This window comes from Spermophilus citellus (assembly GCF_964194105.1).
Source record: "Spermophilus citellus genome assembly, chromosome: 4".
Classification (NCBI taxonomy): Eukaryota; Metazoa; Chordata; class Mammalia; order Rodentia; family Sciuridae; genus Spermophilus; species Spermophilus citellus.
In genome coordinates this window covers 28,938,133-28,957,548 of record NC_138185.1, presented here as the reverse complement: position 1 = coordinate 28,957,548, position 19,416 = coordinate 28,938,133, and the positions used below count along the sequence as shown (strand labels likewise).

General features: G+C 36.4%; 1 protein-coding gene across 3 annotated transcripts in view; it reads right to left on the bottom strand.

Annotated features, from left to right (window-relative positions):
* PTPRA (protein tyrosine phosphatase receptor type A) overlaps positions 1-19,416 on the bottom strand; it is a 132,352-nt gene that overhangs the window by 77,461 nt on the left and 35,475 nt on the right. For 2 of the 3 annotated variants that reach the window (XM_081293147.1, XM_081293148.1), the window contains exon 2: positions 7,367-7,440. The exons of the other annotated variant lie outside the window; for it this stretch is intronic. In XM_081293147.1, coding sequence (XP_081149273.1) covers positions 7,367-7,393 — 27 coding nt within the window. In that variant the 5' untranslated portion in view covers positions 7,394-7,440. The remainder of the gene's footprint in view (positions 1-7,366; positions 7,441-19,416) is intronic. 3 annotated transcript variants of the gene reach the window in all.

Sequence of the window (19,416 nt, the reverse complement as noted above, 5' to 3'; positions counted from 1 at the left end):
GTTTTATTTCATTTGACTTCTAATATGTCCTAGCCTCAACTTTAGAAAAGTCCACACCTGAAAACATGAATAAGCACAGAAAAGAAAGTGGCAAGAAAAGTCTGCTTTTTCTCTAGACAAAAGACCAAGAAAGGGGCAGCACAAAAGGGCAAAACCATTTTGACCATTCTTGCCCTATTTCAGACACACAGGAAAAAAAGAGGCTCCCCACCACCACACCACCATCAGGCACTGTGGGGCAGAATTGTTGCAATCATGTTGCATCTGTGGAGAACATGGGTGGAGCTGTCTTCCATCTCCAGGCTGGAAAATCAAAGAGAGAACCAACTCCAGCACAACCATACTCAAGAGAGAATTATGGTGAGGAGGGAGCTAGAGAAATGAACTTTTAAAATCTGTATACTAAATCCTCCTTCAGAGAAAGGAATGGCAGGGATGACTAGATGGAAAACAGGGGACTTTTACTGCAGTGAAATTATTCTGTAAGATACTACAATGGTGGGTATATGTAATTATACACTAGTCCAAACTGGTAGAATGTAGAACAAAAATAATAAAATCTGACATATACTGTGACCTTTAGTTAGTAATCATCTATCAACGCTGGATGACTAATGGGAAAAAAAAAAATCTACCACATGAGCTAGGTGCAGTGGCCCAGGAGACTGAGGCAGGAGAATCATAAGTTCAAAGCCAGCCTCAGCAACTTAGTGAGGCCCGAAGCAATTTATTGTGACCCTGTCTCAGAATAAAAAATAAAAAAGGGCTGGGAATGTTGCTCAGTGGTTGAACCCCTTTGGGTTCAATCCCTTGTACCCACACTCTCTCCAAAAAATCTACTACACAAATGCAAAGAGGGGATGTAGGAGTATGGAACAGAAGTGAGGTTATATATGGGAATTCTCTATACTTTTCAATTTTTCCATACACCTAAAACTGCTTTTTTAAAAGTCTATTAATTTTCAAAAAATGGATGAAGATATAGCATTCAAACACTAATCTAAGATGAGGTGACATAGTTATATTATTATGTGACATTCTTCAGAGCAAGGAATATTATCAAGGACAAAGAAACAATACATAATGATAAAAGGGTCAGTTAGGAGCTGGGGATGTGGCTCAAGCGGTAACGCGCTCGCCTGGCATGCGTGCGGCCCGGGTTCTATCCTCAGCACCACATACAAACAAAGATGTTGTGTCCGCAGAAAACTACAAAATAAATATTAAAAAATTCTCTCTCTCTCTGTCTCTTTAAAAAAAAAGGGTCAATTCACTAAGAAGACTTAAAAATTCCAAATTTGTATGCATGAAAGAACAGAGTTACAAAACATGTGAAGCAAAACCTGACAGAATTAAAAAAAGAAACAAACCAACAATTGTGGTTGGGAGTTTAATAACTCCTTTTTTAGTAATGGACAGAACCACTAGACAGAAAATCTGTAAGGATACAGGAGAAATGAACACCATCAACCAATAAGATCTAACCCACAGCAGGCTATACGTTCTTTTCAAGTGCTCATAGAACATCTACCAACATAGACAACATGCTGGCTCATAAAACAAATCTTCGTAATTTGAAAAGAAGACATTTCAGGCTGGGCTATAGCTTAGTGATGAGGCATTTGTCTTGCATGCACAAGGCATTGTGTTCGATTCCTAGTATTGCAAAACAAAAAACAAAAAAAGAAAGAAAGAAAGAAAAGGATGTATTTCAGTATTAATATCACAGGCATTAAAAGAAGAAGAGGTGGGCTGGGGATGTGGCTCAAGCGGTAAAACAGTTGCCTGGCATGCGCGGGGCACTGGGCTCCATTCTCAGCACCACATAAAAATAAAGATGTTGTGTCCACCGAAAACTAAAAAATAAATATTAAAAAAAATTCTCTCTCTCTCTCTCTCTCTCTCTGTCTCTCTCTCTCTCTAAGGAGGAGGAGGAGGAGGAGGAGGAGGAAGGAAGAAGAAGAAATGATAAATAATTTTTGTGCTGGGCATGGTGGCACAAACCTATAGGCCTGTGGAGGCTGAAGGAGGTTAACAAGTTCATAGCCAGCCTGGACAATTTAAAGAAATCCTGTCTCAACAAGAAAGACAGCTGGGGCTGGGGTTGTGGCTCAGTGGTAGAGCGCTTGCCTAGCATGTGTAAGGCCCTGGGTTCAATCCTCAGCACCACATATAAATAAAGGTACTGGGTGCAACTACAACTAAAAAATAAATATGAAAGAAAGGAAGGAACGAAGGAAGGAAGGAAGGAAGGAAGGAAGGAAGGAAGGAAGGAAGGAAGGAAGATCAGTGGTAGAGCATCCCTGGTCCAATCTCCAGCACTAACAAAAACAGAAATCTCTCATTCAGAAATACAACAACTTAAACAAAATAGACTAATTCTTTGAAAATCACAACTTCCAAAATCCAAAATTCCTATGACTTTTAAAAGAAATGCTTCAACTCCTGTAAAATAAGTCATCAGGCCCAGATGGCTTTACTGGCAAATTCTACCCAACTCTACATAATCTCTTCCAAAAAAACAGAAGGGAACATTTCCCAGTTATTATTTTTTTAAAAACAGACTATTCTGATAACAAAACCAAACAGTAAACTACGGACCAATTTCCCTCTTGAAACAGACACAAAAATCCTCAGCACATCACCAAAGGAAATACTAGAATAGGTAAAAAGACAACAGAGCATGCCAAGTGGGATTTATCTCAAGAACGCAAAACTGATTGAATTAAAAAAAAATCAAGGGGCTGAGGTTGTGGCTCAGCGGTAGAGCGCTCACCTAGCACGTGCGAGGCCCTGGGTTCAATCCTCAGCACCACATAAAAACAAATAAACAAAATAAAGGTTAAAAAAAATCTCTTAAAAAAATCAATACAAACAAATAAAGAAAAAGCCCCATATAATCATATCAATCTATGCAAAAAGGCATTTGGTACATTGCGCTCACCTGGCATGTGTGAGGCCCTGGGTTTGATCCTCAGCACCACATAAAAATAAATAAAAAGCCTGGCTGCCCTTAAAAAAAAAAAAAAAAAAAAAAGGCATTTGGTACAAACACCCATTCACAAAAATAAAGTATTATAAAATCCCAAAATCCTCAGTAAAGTAGAAATAGAAGAAAAAATAAATCTTCTACCTGACAAAAGGCATCTACAAAAACCCCCCAAATCTGAATATTTCACCCTTAAAATTGTGAACATGACCAGATGTTCATTTTCACCACTCTTATTTGATAGAGTACCAGAAGTCCTTACCAGTACAATATGGCAAGATAAGGGAATAAAGTTTCTACAGATTACAAGTATTTTCATGTTCTAGCAATGACCAATCGAAAACAAATCTTAAGAACACAATATCATTTATAATCACTCCCCAAAATAGGAAATACATAGGTATAAATATAATAAAACACGGTAACAAATAAAATTAGACCTAAGTAAGTAGAAGGATATATTATGTTCACATTTTAACTATCTCAACATTATATAGATATCAGTTCTCCCCAGAATAATGTTTAGATTTAAAATACAATTGATGCTTATTCAGACACAAATTAATTCTAAAATTTATATGGAAAAACAAAGGGATTAGAATAGCTAAAATGATACTAAAAAGTAGCAAAGTTGGGCCGAGATGTGGTGGTGCACACCTGTAATCCCAGCGGCTTGAAAGGCTGAGACAGGAGAATAGGATCACAAGTTTAAAGACAGCCTAAAGAAAAGCAAGGTGATAAGCAACTCCGTGAGACCCTGTCTCTTAATAAAATGCAAAATAGGGCTATGGGTGGCCTTTTCAATAAATGGGGCTGGAACAAGTGGACTTCCATAGACAAAGTAAGAATCTTAACAAAAGTCTTATAAATTGTATAAGAATTAACTCAAATTGACCTAAATATAAAACAGAATTATACATTTGTAAACAATATATAAAACTTAAAAAAGCTTTGAGAAAACATAAGGAAAAATCTTTGTGACCCAGGGTTAGACAGTTTTTAGACATCACAATAAACCAAGACCCACATAAACTCATAAATTTACAAATTAAACTTTTATCACTTTTAAAAATCAGGTATGTAAAAAAGATTTTAAGAGAATGAAAGACATGACACAGACTGGGAGGAAATATTAGCAAAACATGTTTAATGATGAACTTTTACCAATAAAGCATAAATAGGTAGGGTTGTAAATTAGTATAGCCATTATGGAAAACAGTGTGAAGTTTCTTCAAAGAACTGAAAATGCTGGCTGGGCACAGTGTAATCCCAGGAGCTCAGGAGGCTGAAGCAGGAGGATTTTGAGTTCAAAGCCAGCCTCAGCAAAAGGGAGGTGTTAAGCAACTCAGTGAGACACTGTATCTAAATAAAATATAAAACAGGGCTGGGGATGTGGCTTGGCGGTCAAGTGTTCCTGAGTTCAATCCCTGGTACCTCCCCCGCCATATACACACACATTAAAAACTGAAAATGTAACTCACACTCAGTGTTATCCAAAGTAAGCTGATCATCAGAATCACAGGGTAGGAGAGAAAAAAGCTTCTATTAGAGTCTTGGGTCTCCAGTCTGAAGATTATGGTTTCAGGTTTCTTAGATGGGGACTTCAGAGTCTGTATTTTCTATAGCACTGAACTAGTCCGGCCTTCTTCTGAGTTCCAATTCAACTAACATCCCTCCAATCCCACTCTCAGGAGTCTACTCATGGTTTCACATTAAATAAATTATTTATTTCAAAATATTTGGCCCGAAAAGGAAGCCTTTCATAATTTGGTCCCTCTTATGGGCTGAACTACAGGTAGACAGCCTAAAAAAAAAAGTCCAGATTGGCCTAGAATTCAGTATATGACTAGACCACACTTGAGCTACAGTGGATGGTGTGGACAAGTCTTAAAAGATTAGGTTGTATGATCGTGAACTTGGGGGAAAGTAAGATCCTAATAGGCAAACAGACAAAAACAAAAGAAAATTAGAAACTCCAGGGGTAAAAATTGTATGAGAAAGTTATAGTCAAATATGAAATATATAGTATGACTAAAAGCAACTGACAGTTTCAAAAAGAGAAATCATTTTTTAATTTTCTCCTTTTAGTAGCCAAGGGTTCAAATATTAAACCTACAAAGAAAGAAATATAAACCCAGAAAACACTGCTTGGCCTCACAATATTGGCTAACTACAATGTGAATACCGCTTAACAGCTTTCAATTTTGAGAGAACTTACCGACAGACCATGAAAGGTTTGTCTGTGTTCAGAGGACAGGATGAAGAGGTTAACAAAAAGTGGAAAAGTGTACGTGAAAGGTACTAATAAACAGCAGAAGAACAAAAACTTATGCAAAATCAAATGGATGGATAATGTGAGGTAAATCCTCATCTTTCATATTAGACAAAACTGTGTCAAAAGTTAAATCACCATCTTCCATACTGAAGAGGCAAAACTGTTAAGCTAATTTTTCAAAAAGGTTTACACACACACACACACACACACACACACACACACAAAAAAAAAAAAAAGCATAAACACATAATCTAGCATTACAAAGCCCATTAAAAAGTAATAATACTGAGAAGAATATAAAATGCTAAGGCACTGTGGAAAACAGCACAGTGGTCCCTCCCAAAACTGCTGGATCAGAGAATTGCCATATGATCCAGCAATTCCACTTCTAAATATATATTCAGAAGGACTGAAATGGAGACTTGCACAGATGTTTGTACACCCATGTTCAGAAAAGCATTAGTCACAAGAGCCAAAAGGTGGAAGCAACCCAAATGTCCATCAATAGATGAACAGATAAAGAAAATGTGATATATGCCATATAAAAATATTCCAATGAAATTCTTACACATGCTACAACATAGATAATCCTTAAAAACACTATGCTGCCAAGTACAGTGGTGCACACCTGTAATCCCAGTGGCTAAGGCAGGAAAATCACAAGTTTGAGGTCAGTCTCAGCAACTTGGCAAGCCCGTCTCAAAATTTAAAAAATTAAATTAAATTAAAAAAAGAATCTGGTTGTATTTCAGTAGTTCAATCCCCAGTATGAAAGAGTACAATTTTTTTTCTGTGGAGAGAGAGAGAGCATGCATGCCATATGGTAAGCGGTATAAGCCAGACAAAACGACAGATATTCTGTGACTATGTTTATTGTTGTTGTTTTTTAATATTTATTTTTTTGTTGTAGTTGGATACAATATCTTTAATTAATTTATTTATTTTTATGTGGTGCTGAAGCTCGAACCCAGGGCTTCGCCCATGCTAGGCGAGCGCTCTACGTCTGAGCCACAACTCCAGCCCCTGTGACTACGTTTATATGAGGTACCCAGAGTAGTCAAAACTTATAAGGACAGGAAATAGACTAGTCGTTGCCAGAGACTGGGGAACATGAGGAATCAGGATTTGTAGTTTAATGGGTAGAGAATTTCAGTTGGGGAAATGAATGGATGGTGGTAAATGGCTTCACAACAATGTGAATGTACTTAATTCCAGTAAATAGTACACTTAAAATTTAATACTTAAAATGATAAATTTTATGATAGTATATTCTATTACAAGAAAATAAAAAATAAATATGTAAATGTACACATTAACATAGAAAATGCTTTTAGTGCAGCAGGGGCTCCCTCATACATATCTCCTTCCACTCTGAACCTCTGGCCAGAGGAGCCATTAACCTGACTTCTATAGTTTAGTTTTACCTGATAAATGAACTACATCTATTTGTATTTGTATGTTTCTGACTTCTTTCACTCAACATTAGGTCTATGAGATTCAAACACATTATATATTGTTAGTTTTACTCCTTTAAATTGCTAAGTAGAATTCTATTGTATAAACACATTACAATTTATGATCTATTTGTGTTTTGGGACATTTATTTCCATTGTTTTCAGCTATTACAAATAAAGCTGCAGTTGAATATTTATATATCTTTGTGTGGACATGTTTTCATTTCTCAAGGGCAAATACCTGGGAGTAGAATTCCTGGGTTACTGCATTCATGTATCTTACTATATTAACTTTAGTGAATATTGCCAAACAGTTCTCCAAAGCTGTAGTAATGGTTGACACGCCCAGTAAAACCTGGAGTTCAGCTGTCATCTACCCATAGAAGCTTTAGTTCAATAAGGGCAGGACGGCAGGATATTTATTTTGGTCTTTTCTTCTTTTTTAAGGTCGTGATTCTGATACATGACCACATTGACAACATCATCTTGAAGGATTATAATTATACTTTTAATCATGAAAAAAATAAGCTACTTTTACAGCTTGAAAACAAAACAGAGTGGGAAAGAGCCTGGTTTTAAGCCTTTTTTTGTGAAGACATTAACTTGTCTGACAAGGCCTTCCCACAGTTTTGGTTTTATTTTTCTTACCTTAGTTATTTGAACTGCATCATCCATCACCGCTCATTGGAATTCCATAAATACCCTTTTTAAAGCTGTGCTACCTGCAACATTGAAAAACAAACAAACAAAAAATTTAGAAATATAAAATGGCCTCTAAGCAACCTAGCTAGACCCTGTCTCCAAATAAAAATTTTAAAAAGGGCCCGGGATGTTGCTCAGTGGTTAAGTGCCTCTGGGTTCAATCCTTGGTACTGGCAGCAGGTGGGAAGGAGATATAAAATAGCCCTATTAGACACCATGGACTATTCCAGGGAAAGGTGTAAACTCTTACAAGATGTCCAACAGAAGTGTGCTTAAAATTCTAGAAGCCACAGAACAAAGCTCCATCTTAAATAGTTCATATCACTGAAGAGCTCATGAGAATAGGACTTTCCATGGGAACAGGATGGAACATCATTATCATTCCCTTTTCCCAAAACTTAGGACAATGTCATTACAGCATCATTTATGTACCATGTACCATTAGCTACTCCACCCCACCTCCCACCCCAACCCAGGAGGGGACTTCTGACAATGTCTCAAGTTAGTTTTGATTGTCATAACTGAAGGCAGGGGGTTGTGCTCTTATATCTAGAGGTCTATGCTGCTAAACATCTTACAAATTACAGGACGGCCCTCTGTAACAATGAATTTTCTAGCCTCCAAATGTAAACAGGCTGAAAAACTCTGCACTGAATAAAGACCCACTTTCAGGTCTGAGTTCTGCAATTTATTTAGCTCAATGATCCAAGACATATCTATTATCCATTATAAGCCTTAGATTTTTTATTTTTTTTGAAGTTTGAATAACATGTTCTTTCCTAATTAGTGAGACAGTAAAATAACCAATATTCTAATAAAACCCAATATTTGAGTATATGCAATGGGTCATAGCCCATACTAAGTGTTTTTATATATTCTACCTCCTTTAATCCTCAAAACAGTCCTACAATAAATTATTATTACCCCCAGTATTCAGATGAATAAGTTGATATACCAAGACTTGCCCAAGGTCACAAAGTGGCAAACGGAAGACAGAAAATTTAAATCCAATCAATCTGATTTCCAGAGCCCTCATTTATTCATTAACTTCTCCCATCTTTTTGGATGCAGGATTGAGTTAAGACATCCTTCAATTCAAAGCCCACTAAACACCATATGAGACCACAGATCAGAAATGCAGATGTCATTTTCAGCTATGAATTAGCCAAGAATAAGAAAACAAAATTCAAGGCTACTGAGGGCCTAATGCTATAGGTCATAATGCTCATATCCTGTACTAACACTGGATATAACCACCCTTTTCAACATGAAAGGTCTTAAGAATGATCTATTTTGTTTCTAAAACTGTTCTGATAAAATAATCCTAAATACCTTGTAAAAAGCCTTATATAAAGATCTCACCACTGTTATTTTTACTAATATGAAAAATTTTGCAACCTACAGAAGGTATACATATAAACCAAATACATGTTGAGATATTATACACTTTTAAAATGCATGCACAATAACCACAGAATAATCCACATGTTAAAGAGAAAAGGCCAGACACAAAATTTTATTTCATGGCAGACACAGATACAACAAGCAAATCCCTCTTCAAGAAAGGACATGCGATCCAGCTGCATGGATGTGGTTAGCTGACAGCTTCCTTCTGTTAGTTTCTTTAGACTCTGCCTCAGCTTTTAGCAGAGGTCACCCTGTCCTCAAGAATGCCCAATGACTGGGCAATGTGGTGGTACAAGCAACCATCCATTCCAGCCCAGTGGCCTTTCTCTATCAGGCAATCTGGGCAGGCAGAGACTTTGTAAGGTGTGAATTACAGTTTGATGTTTCTCAGCACCCAAACCTGCTTCCTTCCCTCCACCTCAGTGTGCTTCCTAGGGAACTCCACTGGCGCATAATTTTATTTTTTTTTTTGATTTAGGGTTTGAACCCCGTGGAACTTTACCACTGAGTTACATCCCCAGCCCTTTTTATTTTGAGACAGGGTCTTATTAAATTGCTTAAGGACTCCTAATTTGCTGAGGCTGGCTTCAAACTTGCACTCCTGCCTCAGCCTCCAGATTGCTGGAATTATAGGCATGTGCCACCATGCCCAGCTTTAGACATCAATTAATAATGTGTACGTGGAAGCTGGGGTTGTGGCTCAGTGGTAGAGTGCTCTCCTGGTATGCATGAGGTTCAACCCTCAGCACCACATAAAAATAAAATAAAGATATTGTATTCACCTAAAACTATTTATATATATATATATATATATATATATATATATTTTTTTAAGAAAAAAAGAACCTGCACATGGATGGAGAAACAAATACTGCCCCTGGGGAGAGAGGAACTCCCAATAAAAAACCAAAATATTACCAATTCAAGTTAGAATTCAGTACTAAGTTTTCCATAATGACCATCTTCTACTTACACATTTAAAAAAAAAATGAAAGTAAGAGTTTAAACTAGATTTTTCTCTACAGAAATGTTCTAATGGCAAGCTAAATTGGTATACTTTGTATACAATGTCCACAAATTCACAGAAGAATGAATATAACCAATCTGCTGATGTTCTTCAAAAAAAGCAAATGCCCAGGTACTAATACAACTATGGGCTTCACAGACATTTCCTCATTTATTTAATTAGAAGTTGTACTAGTTTAAATTAAAGGCTTTTAGAAAAGACCATGCAGCCCATTCAGTTAATGCTCCTGTTTTCACAGATGAGACCAATGCCCCAGAGTGACTGACTGGGTCAGCAAAGAACAGTTGTTAGCTATGTTTCTCACTGCCTGGGTCCATTTCTCTTTTCAGATACACTGGTGATCTATCCAAATGCAGAAAGAACATTAAGTATATAATTCCAAAGAGGCTATAATATTAAGATTATTCCAAAAATTAATCAAAATCTAGCTCCTTCATTCTATGAAAACTGAATGGTAGCATCAAGTACTCCCTGTTCCTTGAATGCTGACTCCCTGAGTTGTATCAAACTAAGAGACTTCTCTTTTGAACAAACTATACCCCTAATTCTTCCCCAGTCCAGCTATCACTTTCTCCCACTTTCTTTTCCCTTCACTCTTTTCAATAGTTTACACTTAAGTGCCTTTCTACCTCTACCTCAAACTGCTGCCCTTTGACACACATCCTCACTTGGCTTCTACAAAAACTGCTCTTGGCTGAGTCAAACAATGATCTGCAAAAGAGATTCTTAATTTTCCCAAACTTCAGGATCTGACCACTCCCATCAGCACTCCATCAACAACTTTTCTTCTCTGCAAAAGTACCTAGAACTGCTCTTAAATGTTAAGTGTTTCCTAGATTTCCATCTTCAACCTTCTCTATTCCAATAGTTCTCAAAGCTGACTGCATAACAGAATTGGCAGGAAACTTAAAGAAAAAAAAAATTTCTGGTGCCCAAGTCACACACTTCTTCCCTGGGGGCAGGTACATTATGATCTTGGTGTAGGGGTCCACTGACAATGTCGGTTCCACTTTGTTTTTAGGTGCCTCAGGTGATTCCAATGTGTAGCCGGGATGAGAATCACTTTTCCTTCCAGGCTTAATTTCATCCCTTCTTCTCACATCTATCTCTAATCTCAAGCTCTTCAGACTCAGATACATGCCCTTGCCTTCTACACCTGCATATCTCTGATTCAAATGATCAACACTCATAGAAATGTTTTTCTCCTACATCTCTTCCTCCTTAACTGCTTATCTCAGTGAATAAATTGCAATCTATTCAAGGAGTCAGCAAACCTTTTCTGTAACATAGGAAACTTTTGGCTTTGCAGGTCACACAGCCTGTTATGATCACTCAGCACAAAAGCAGCCATAAGACAATATGTAAAATTTCAGCATTGCTGTATTCCAGTAAAACCATTTAGGAACACTGAAATGTGAATTTTATATAATCTCCACAGCACAAAATATTACTCTTCTTTTGATGTTTTCCTCAACCATTTAAAGATGTAAAAACAACTCTTGAGTTTGTGGGCTATGCAAAACTAGCAACAAAAAACAAAACAAAACAAAAAAAACAACAACAAAAACCTAGCTGCTGCTAGGTCCTAGTTTGCCAACCCTGGTCTACATCTGTCTAAGCCAGAACTCCAGTTGTCTCAATTACTTTCTTTCCCTTAGCTACCAAAGTCAATCATTGCTTACAGCAAAGTACTTTTAGAAAAGACCAACAATACATGGCACAAACTGCTTTAATAGTTTACAGTGTCTCCCACCTAACAGTAAGAGCCTTAAGGAAAAGGTCTACGCCTTAATATTCATAGAGCCTACTAGAATATCAAGATCACTATAAGAGGGCTGGGGTTGTGACTCAGTGGTAGAGTGCTCGCCTAGCACGTGTGAGGCACTGGGTTCGATCCTCAGCACCACATAAAAATAAAATTGTGTGTCCACCTACAACTAAAAAATAAATATTAAAAAAAAGAACACTATAAGCAAAAGGGTCTTTAAGTGTTTCCCTGGTTCAAAACATAGAGAATCCTACCACCAAGAAAGGGAGTCCCATATACTACTAATTTGGATCTTTCTTTATAGGTTTCTTTTTTTAGTTTATTGTTGAAATTGATAAAAAGGTTTAAAAGGAGAAGAGAAAAATACATTTTAAAATGTATTAAATAAAAGCTGAGACAAAGATGGAGCTGCCATTTAAAAATTTGAGCATGAGTAATAATGGTCACTACTATTCAATGCTTTAATAACTGCTTAATTTCTGCCTTCTGGGTGCTGCTACTTCTTGGATCTCTTGACACTTGGTCAAATCTTGAAAGATGCAATGCAGTGTGAAATTAACCAGAACACATCAAAAGCAGCTCACTGAAGATCAGAAAAATAATAACTATAATTTATTAAGTACTTATGTGTCAGGCATTGTCAAACTACACAAAGTACATTATTTAACCTTGTTTTTGAAACAGCACAAGGAATAGATACTTCACTATGCAGATCTTACAGATGAAGAAACTGTGGCATACACAATAGTTAACTGGTCCACAAACAACTAGCAGGTGATAAGACTGAATCAAATCCACATGTTAAAAACTCCAAAATCTATGCTCTCATTCACTGGCTGAATAAAGGCTATAACCCACGGGTGTCAAGAGCCACATAAGGAAAAGAGCTTTCTCCAAAAGGAACCTGAATGGAAAGTTTCAAAAGTCCTCTTTGAAAGTATCATAACTGTCACATTATTACAATTTCCAAAGCACACAGTTAATGAGGCTTTCCAGTAAGAGTTTGACTAAAGAATGAAACAAATGGGGAAAGCCAGTTTGTTGACATGGTAAAGCTTCCTACCTCAGAGATGAAAAAAACAGACAAAATGACTTTGTGGTAAATTAGAGACACAGGTATGGTTCCATTTCCTACTGTTAAAAAACTCCGTTTGACAAGAAGCCCTAGGCTTACTATAGCAATTACTGGTCTTGCTATTCAACAAATTTCTGCATTTTTGCTTCCTCAGGAAGCAGACAGGAAAATCAGGCTCTTAATCTATTTTTTAAAGACGAGTTATTATTTTAAAATAGAATTTAATAAATGAATAGGTAAGAAGTAATTTTATACTTTGGCCAACACCCAGTATTTCTGTATATTAAACTCAATCTTTAAAAAGCACATGGCATTATGTTTTTTAAATCTAGTAACACTGCAGCCTAGAAAGTCTATTAAAACTCTTCAGTTACTAAAATCTAGAAATGCTGGATCAATGCTAATATACTCTGAAAACCACCAGCAGCACAAAACAAAAAGTTAACCAAAAGCCAGAGCTAGAAGTATAAGCTCATCTCTATTGTCCAGCAGCATTAGTTAGGACATTTGAATAATCAAGGGAAGAAGAGGAGAAGGAGGAGGAAAGAAGACAGAAAGCAGGAAAAAAGTTGAAAAGGCTCCTGAGAAACATGGTGATTTTGACCCAAGACCCCTCAAAGGCCTGTGCTCTCGATGAAAATAGATTAGAAAAAATCCGCCTGTAAGAACCAGGACATCAGAAAGCTTGTCTGCCTCAGTTTGAACTGTGGGTAAGAGAAGGAAAATGTTTTTCTTGAGAATCTAAAAACCAGAGATGTTTTTTTTTTATGAATTTGAGGACTAAATTTACTCTATCATATAATTCAGAAACCTCCAGAAGGGAAATTAGCAAAATTGGTCCATGCTTGTAATGCTCCTGGACATCTTGTAAAACAAATATGGAAAGACAATCTCTCAAACACAAAATGCACAGAATCCAAAAAAAATCAAAGTCTCATAAGGACTACAAAATAAGTATGATTAACAATGATTAGGGGTGTGGTTGTAGCTTGTAGTAGAGCGCTTACCTCACACGTGTAAGGCCCTGGGTTCAATCCTCCACATCACATAAAAATAAATAAATAAAAATATATTGTGGCTATCTACAATGAAAAAAATTATATTAAAAATGATTAAAGAGACAAAAACATCAACACCATAAGGAATAAAATATTTTTAAAAAGAAGAAAAAAGCAAAACAACCAAATGGAACTTCAAAATAAAACTATATATATATATATATATATCCTAAAATATAAAACTCCATAGATGAGTTAACCACTAGAGAAGACACAGCTGAAGAAAGAATTGATAAACTGGAAAATATGTCTAAAGAACTTATTAAAAATGCTACACAGAGAAAGAAATGTCCTGATCTAGAAAATAACTTAAGGCTAAAACATAAATACCTGAGTTCAAAATGCAAGGACACTTTGTGTTCTCTGACTGTAAAATTCAAATAATCTAAATAAACTCCTCTTAGCAAATTATGAATTATAAGACAGTTTGTTGAACTGAAAAAAAGCCATCTATGAAAAATTTAAAGCAACATCATATTTAGTGGTGAAATATTAAATCCCACTCCTAAATCAGAAAAAAGGTGAGAAAAAATTTTTAAAAGAGACATATAAAGCTAGAAAAAGAAGTATTAAAACTATCTTTACTAGAGAATACGATTTTGTACTCAGAAAAATGTTAAAAAAATCTACAGCTGGGCAGGATGGCACATGTCTATAATCCCAACTACTCAGAAAGCTGAAGTAGAAGGACCTCAAGCTCAAGGCCAGCCTAGGCAACTCAGTGACAGCCTGCCTCTAACAAATCACCTTAAGTGTAGAAGTCAGAATTCTAAGCCCAGCAGGGCTGTATTCTCTGCTTAGGGTCTCATAAGGATTAATTAAAGATGTCTGCCAGATTTTGTTCATATCACCATTTGGGAAACTCTTCTAAGTTCACATGATTGTGGTAGAATTCAGTTCCTTATAGTTGTAGGACAAAAGTCCCTATGTCTTTGCAACTTTTCAGCCAGGGGCCATTCTTACCATCTAGAGCCACCTGCAATCCTTGACAAGTGGTCTCTTAAAACTTCAAAGTCAGCAAAGAAAAATCTTCCTTTTGTCAAATTCTTCTTATGCTTCAAATTCTTTGACTTCTTTTAACTCTGACCTTTGAACCTATATTTAAAGGATTTATGTGATTAGGTCAGACCCCTCAACATAATCTTCCTTCCAATTAAATCAAAGTCAATTGTTTAGTAAATTATGTCAATGAAACTTCTGTCAGGTAAAATTGCAGTAAAATTCTGTCATATTCACAGGTCCTACCAACATTTATAGAAATTATACAAGGGGCTGGCCTTGTGGTTACTTTAGCATTGTGCCTGCCAAAGACAGACAAAAACTTTGAATTCAAAAACACATAATACCATTAATACATGCAATAATTTGAACTTCATCAAAATTACAAACTTCTGCCAAATGCAGAGGTGCACATCTGTGATCCTAGCTACTCAGAAGGCTGAGGAAAAGGACCCCAGGTTCAAGGCCAGCCTGGGCAATTTAGTGAGATCCTGTTTCAAAAAAAAAAAAAAAGAAAAGAAAAGAAAAGAAAAAAGGACTGGAGATAGAGTTCAGTAGTAGAGCACTTGCCTACCACATACAAGGCACTGAATTCAATCCCTAGTACCTAGGAGGGTAAAAAAAAAAAAAAAGAACAACAACCTTTTGCTCTTAGATACCATTAAAAAAAGAAGAAAGGAACAAAGAAAAGGAGCTGGGGAAGTGGCCCAGTAGTACAGTGCTTGTCTAGCTTGTACAAAACCCTGGATTTAATCCTCAGCACAACAACAACAACAACAACAAAAGGCTATACACAGGCTGGATTTGTAATTGTAATACATATACACGATTAATGAATTACATCCCTAATATGTATTACATCCCTAATACATCCCTAATACATAAATAACCCTTAAGACTCAAGCAACAAAAACAACTTAACAGCCAGGAGTAGTGACACACACCAGCAATTTGGGAGACAGATCTCAAATTCAATGCCAGCAACTAAGTGAGGCCCTAAGTAACTAAGTGAGACCCTGTCTCAAACTAAAAAATAAAAATGGCAAAGGAGGGATAGAGCTCAGCACCCCTGGGTTAAATCTCTGGTACCCAAACCAAAACAAACAAACAAACAAAAACTCAACAAGAATGAGCAAATTGAAAGAGACACTCACAAATGCAGTGCACAATAAACATCATTACTCTTAAGAAAATGCAAATCAGGGATGGGGGTGTGGCTCAGTGGTAAAACCCTTGCCTAACACATGCAAAGCCCTGGGTCTGCTTCCCAGTACTAGGCAAAAAAAAAAAAAAAAAAAAGGAAAAAAAATGCAAATTAAAACCAGAATGAGATAGGACTACACACTTTATAATAGCTAAAAACTAAAAGGTTGGCAATACCAAGTTTGGTAAATATGTGGAAGAACTGGAACTCATGTGTGTATATGTTAATAGAGATGAATACAGGGTCCCAGCCCCAGGCATGTTAGGCAAGTGTTCTAATATCAAGCTATATTCACCTGGGAACACTTGCATGTTCCTGTTGAGAATGTAAATTACACATACACACATATCCAGGTCTGTTTCTGAACTTTCTGTTCTGTTCCAATTATTTATTTGTTTATTCTAAAACAAATGCCAAATCTAACTTTCAAATATATTTTGCTATCTGGAAGATCCAGTGTTAAATATACTTCTCCCCTCTATTGCCTACCAACTATCCTTCTGTTTCAAAATTTCCAACTGTTGGATGTATTCTTTTTTTCTGTACAAGGGACTGAAGCCAAGGGCACTTAACCACTGAGCCAAACTCCCCAGACCCCGCCCCCTTTTTAATTCTTCTTTCTTTCTTTCTTTCTTTCTTTCTTTCTTTCTTTCTTTCTTTCTTTCTTTCTTTCTTTCTTTTTAGTCATACATGACAGCAGAATGAATTTTGACATATAATACATACATGGAATGTACATACATCAATCATATTGTCAATTCTATTCTGCTGCCCTTCCTATCCTCCCTACTCCTCCCCTCCTCTCCCATCCTTTCTCTCTATCCAATCTAATGTGACACACTTTTTTTTCTTTTTCTCATCACAACATCATATATGTATTCTGTATAATAATGAGGTTCTCCTTCCATCTTCCGTGCAACACCCCTTCTCCCTCTTTTTCCCTCCCACCTCTCTTCCCTATTTAGTGGTAGTCTCCTTCTCATGCTCTTCTTCCCTATCCCATTTTGAGTCACCTCCCTTATATCAGAGAAGACATTCGGTATTTGTTTTTTAGGGATTGGCTAACTTCACTTAGCATAATCTGCTCTAATGCCATCCATTTGCCTGCAAATGCCATGATCTTGTTATTTTTTTAGGGTCCCCAGCCCCTTTTTACAGTTTATTTAGAGACAGGGGCTCACTAAGTTGCTGAAACTGGCTGTGAACTCATGATCCTCCTTCCTCCACCACAACCCAACGCGCTGGGATTACAGGCATGTACAACCATGCCCAGCCGGATATATTCTTCTAAAGGAACTGTTCAGGCAATTTGTCAAGTTGTCAAAAATGTTCACACCCCCCCCCCCGCACCCAAGGCTTACAAATTAATGTGCATTAAATAAATCTACAGAATGATTTGAAGAGAATTAACATCTATACAATACCTTTATAATATTTGTATTTTTAAAAATCTCTTATTATTAAAACTTTAGAATTTTCTTCATACGTCTTACATATTTTTTATTAATTTGTGTTCTCTTCTGTCTCTATTGTTTTTTTTTTAATTTTTCTACTAGTGTAGCACTTAACAGAATGAATTAAGTTTTATAACAACAGGTCATCCTCTCTTCTTTGCTCTCCTTTATTCACACCCTCCAAAACAGGAAGTTGTTTAGGGAAAAGAATGTGTTTTATTCCCCTTTGTGATTTGAATACCTAGCATGTGCTAATCAATCAATCCTTACCGAATTGAAAAATTCCTTGCTGGGCTGGGGATGTGGCTCAAGCGGTAGCGCGCTTGCCTGGCATGCGTGCAGCCCGGGTTCGATCCTCAGCACCACATACAAACAAAGATGTTGTATCTGCCGAAAACTAAAAAATAAATATTAAAAAATTCTCTCTCTTTAAAAAATAAATAAATATATATATATATATATATATTTAGGCTGCTAAAAAAAAAAAAGAAAAAGAAAAATTCCTTGCTAAGATATGGAAACCTATCGGGATAGAAGGCACAGAGACTCAAACCAAAGGAATGGACAGCATATTAAATGAAATAATTCTAGAAAACTTCCCAGAGATGAAAGATGAAATGGATTGCCAAATCCTGGAAGCCTACAGGACCCCAAACATTCAAAACCATAATAGACCAACTCCAAGACATATAATTATGAAGATAGCCAACGTACAGAAGAAGGAGAGAATATTAAAAGCTACGAGAGAAAAGAGGCAGATTACATTCAGGGGTAAACCAATTAGGTTAACGACTGGTTTCTCATCACAGACTTTGAAAGCGAGAAGATCCTGGAACAATGTATTTCAAACGCTGAAAAATAATGGATTCCAACCAAGAATACTGTATCCAGCGAAATTAAGCTTCAGATTTGACAATGAAATTAAAATCTTTCACGATAAACAAAAGCTAAAAGAATTCGCAGCAATAAAACCAGCACTGCAAAGCATTTTGAGCAAAATACTACAAGAAGAGGAATTGAAAAATAGTGCCCAAAACTAACAGCAGGAGGTGTCTCAATAAAGGGGGAGGAAAATAACCAAAAAGTAAAACCAGCCAAACTAAAATAAATAAATAAAGAACATGACTGGAAGTACAAATCATATCTCAATTGTAACCTTAAATGTTAATGGCCTAAACTCACCAATCAAGAGACATAGGCTAGTAACCTGGATCAAAAAAAAAACAAATCCAACAATATGCTGCCTTCAAGAGACTCATATGATAGGAAAAGACATACACAGGCTGAAGGTAAAAGGTTAGGAAAATCATACCACTCACATGGCCCTCGGAAGCAAGCAGGAGTGGCCATACTCATATCGAATAAAATCAACTTTAAACCTAAGTTAATCAAGAAGGATAAAGAAGGACACTATATCCTGTTAAAAGGAACCATCCACCAACAAGACATAACAATTATCAATTTGTATGCACCAAACAATGAAGCTGTAACGTTCATAAAACAAACTCTCCTCAAGTTCAAGAGTCAAATAGACCACAACACAATAATTATGGGTGACTTCAACACACCGCTCTCGCCATTAGACAGATCCTCTAGACAAAAACTGAATAAAGAAACTATAGAACTCAACAGCACAATCAATAACCTAGACTTAACCGACATATATAGAATATATCAACCATCATCAAGTGGATACACGTTCTTCTCAGCAGCACATGGATCCTACTCAAATATAGACCATATATTATGCCATAAGGCAACGCTTAGTAAATATAAAGGCGTGGAGATAATACCATGCACCATATCTGATCACAATGGAATGAAATTGGAAATCAATGATAAAAGAAGGAAGGGAAAATCCTACATCACATGGAAAATGAACAATATGTTACTGAATGATCAATGGGTTACAGAAGACATAAAGGAGGAGATGAAAAAATTCTTAGAGACAAATGATAATACAGACACAACATACCGGAATCTATGGGACACAATGAAAGCAGT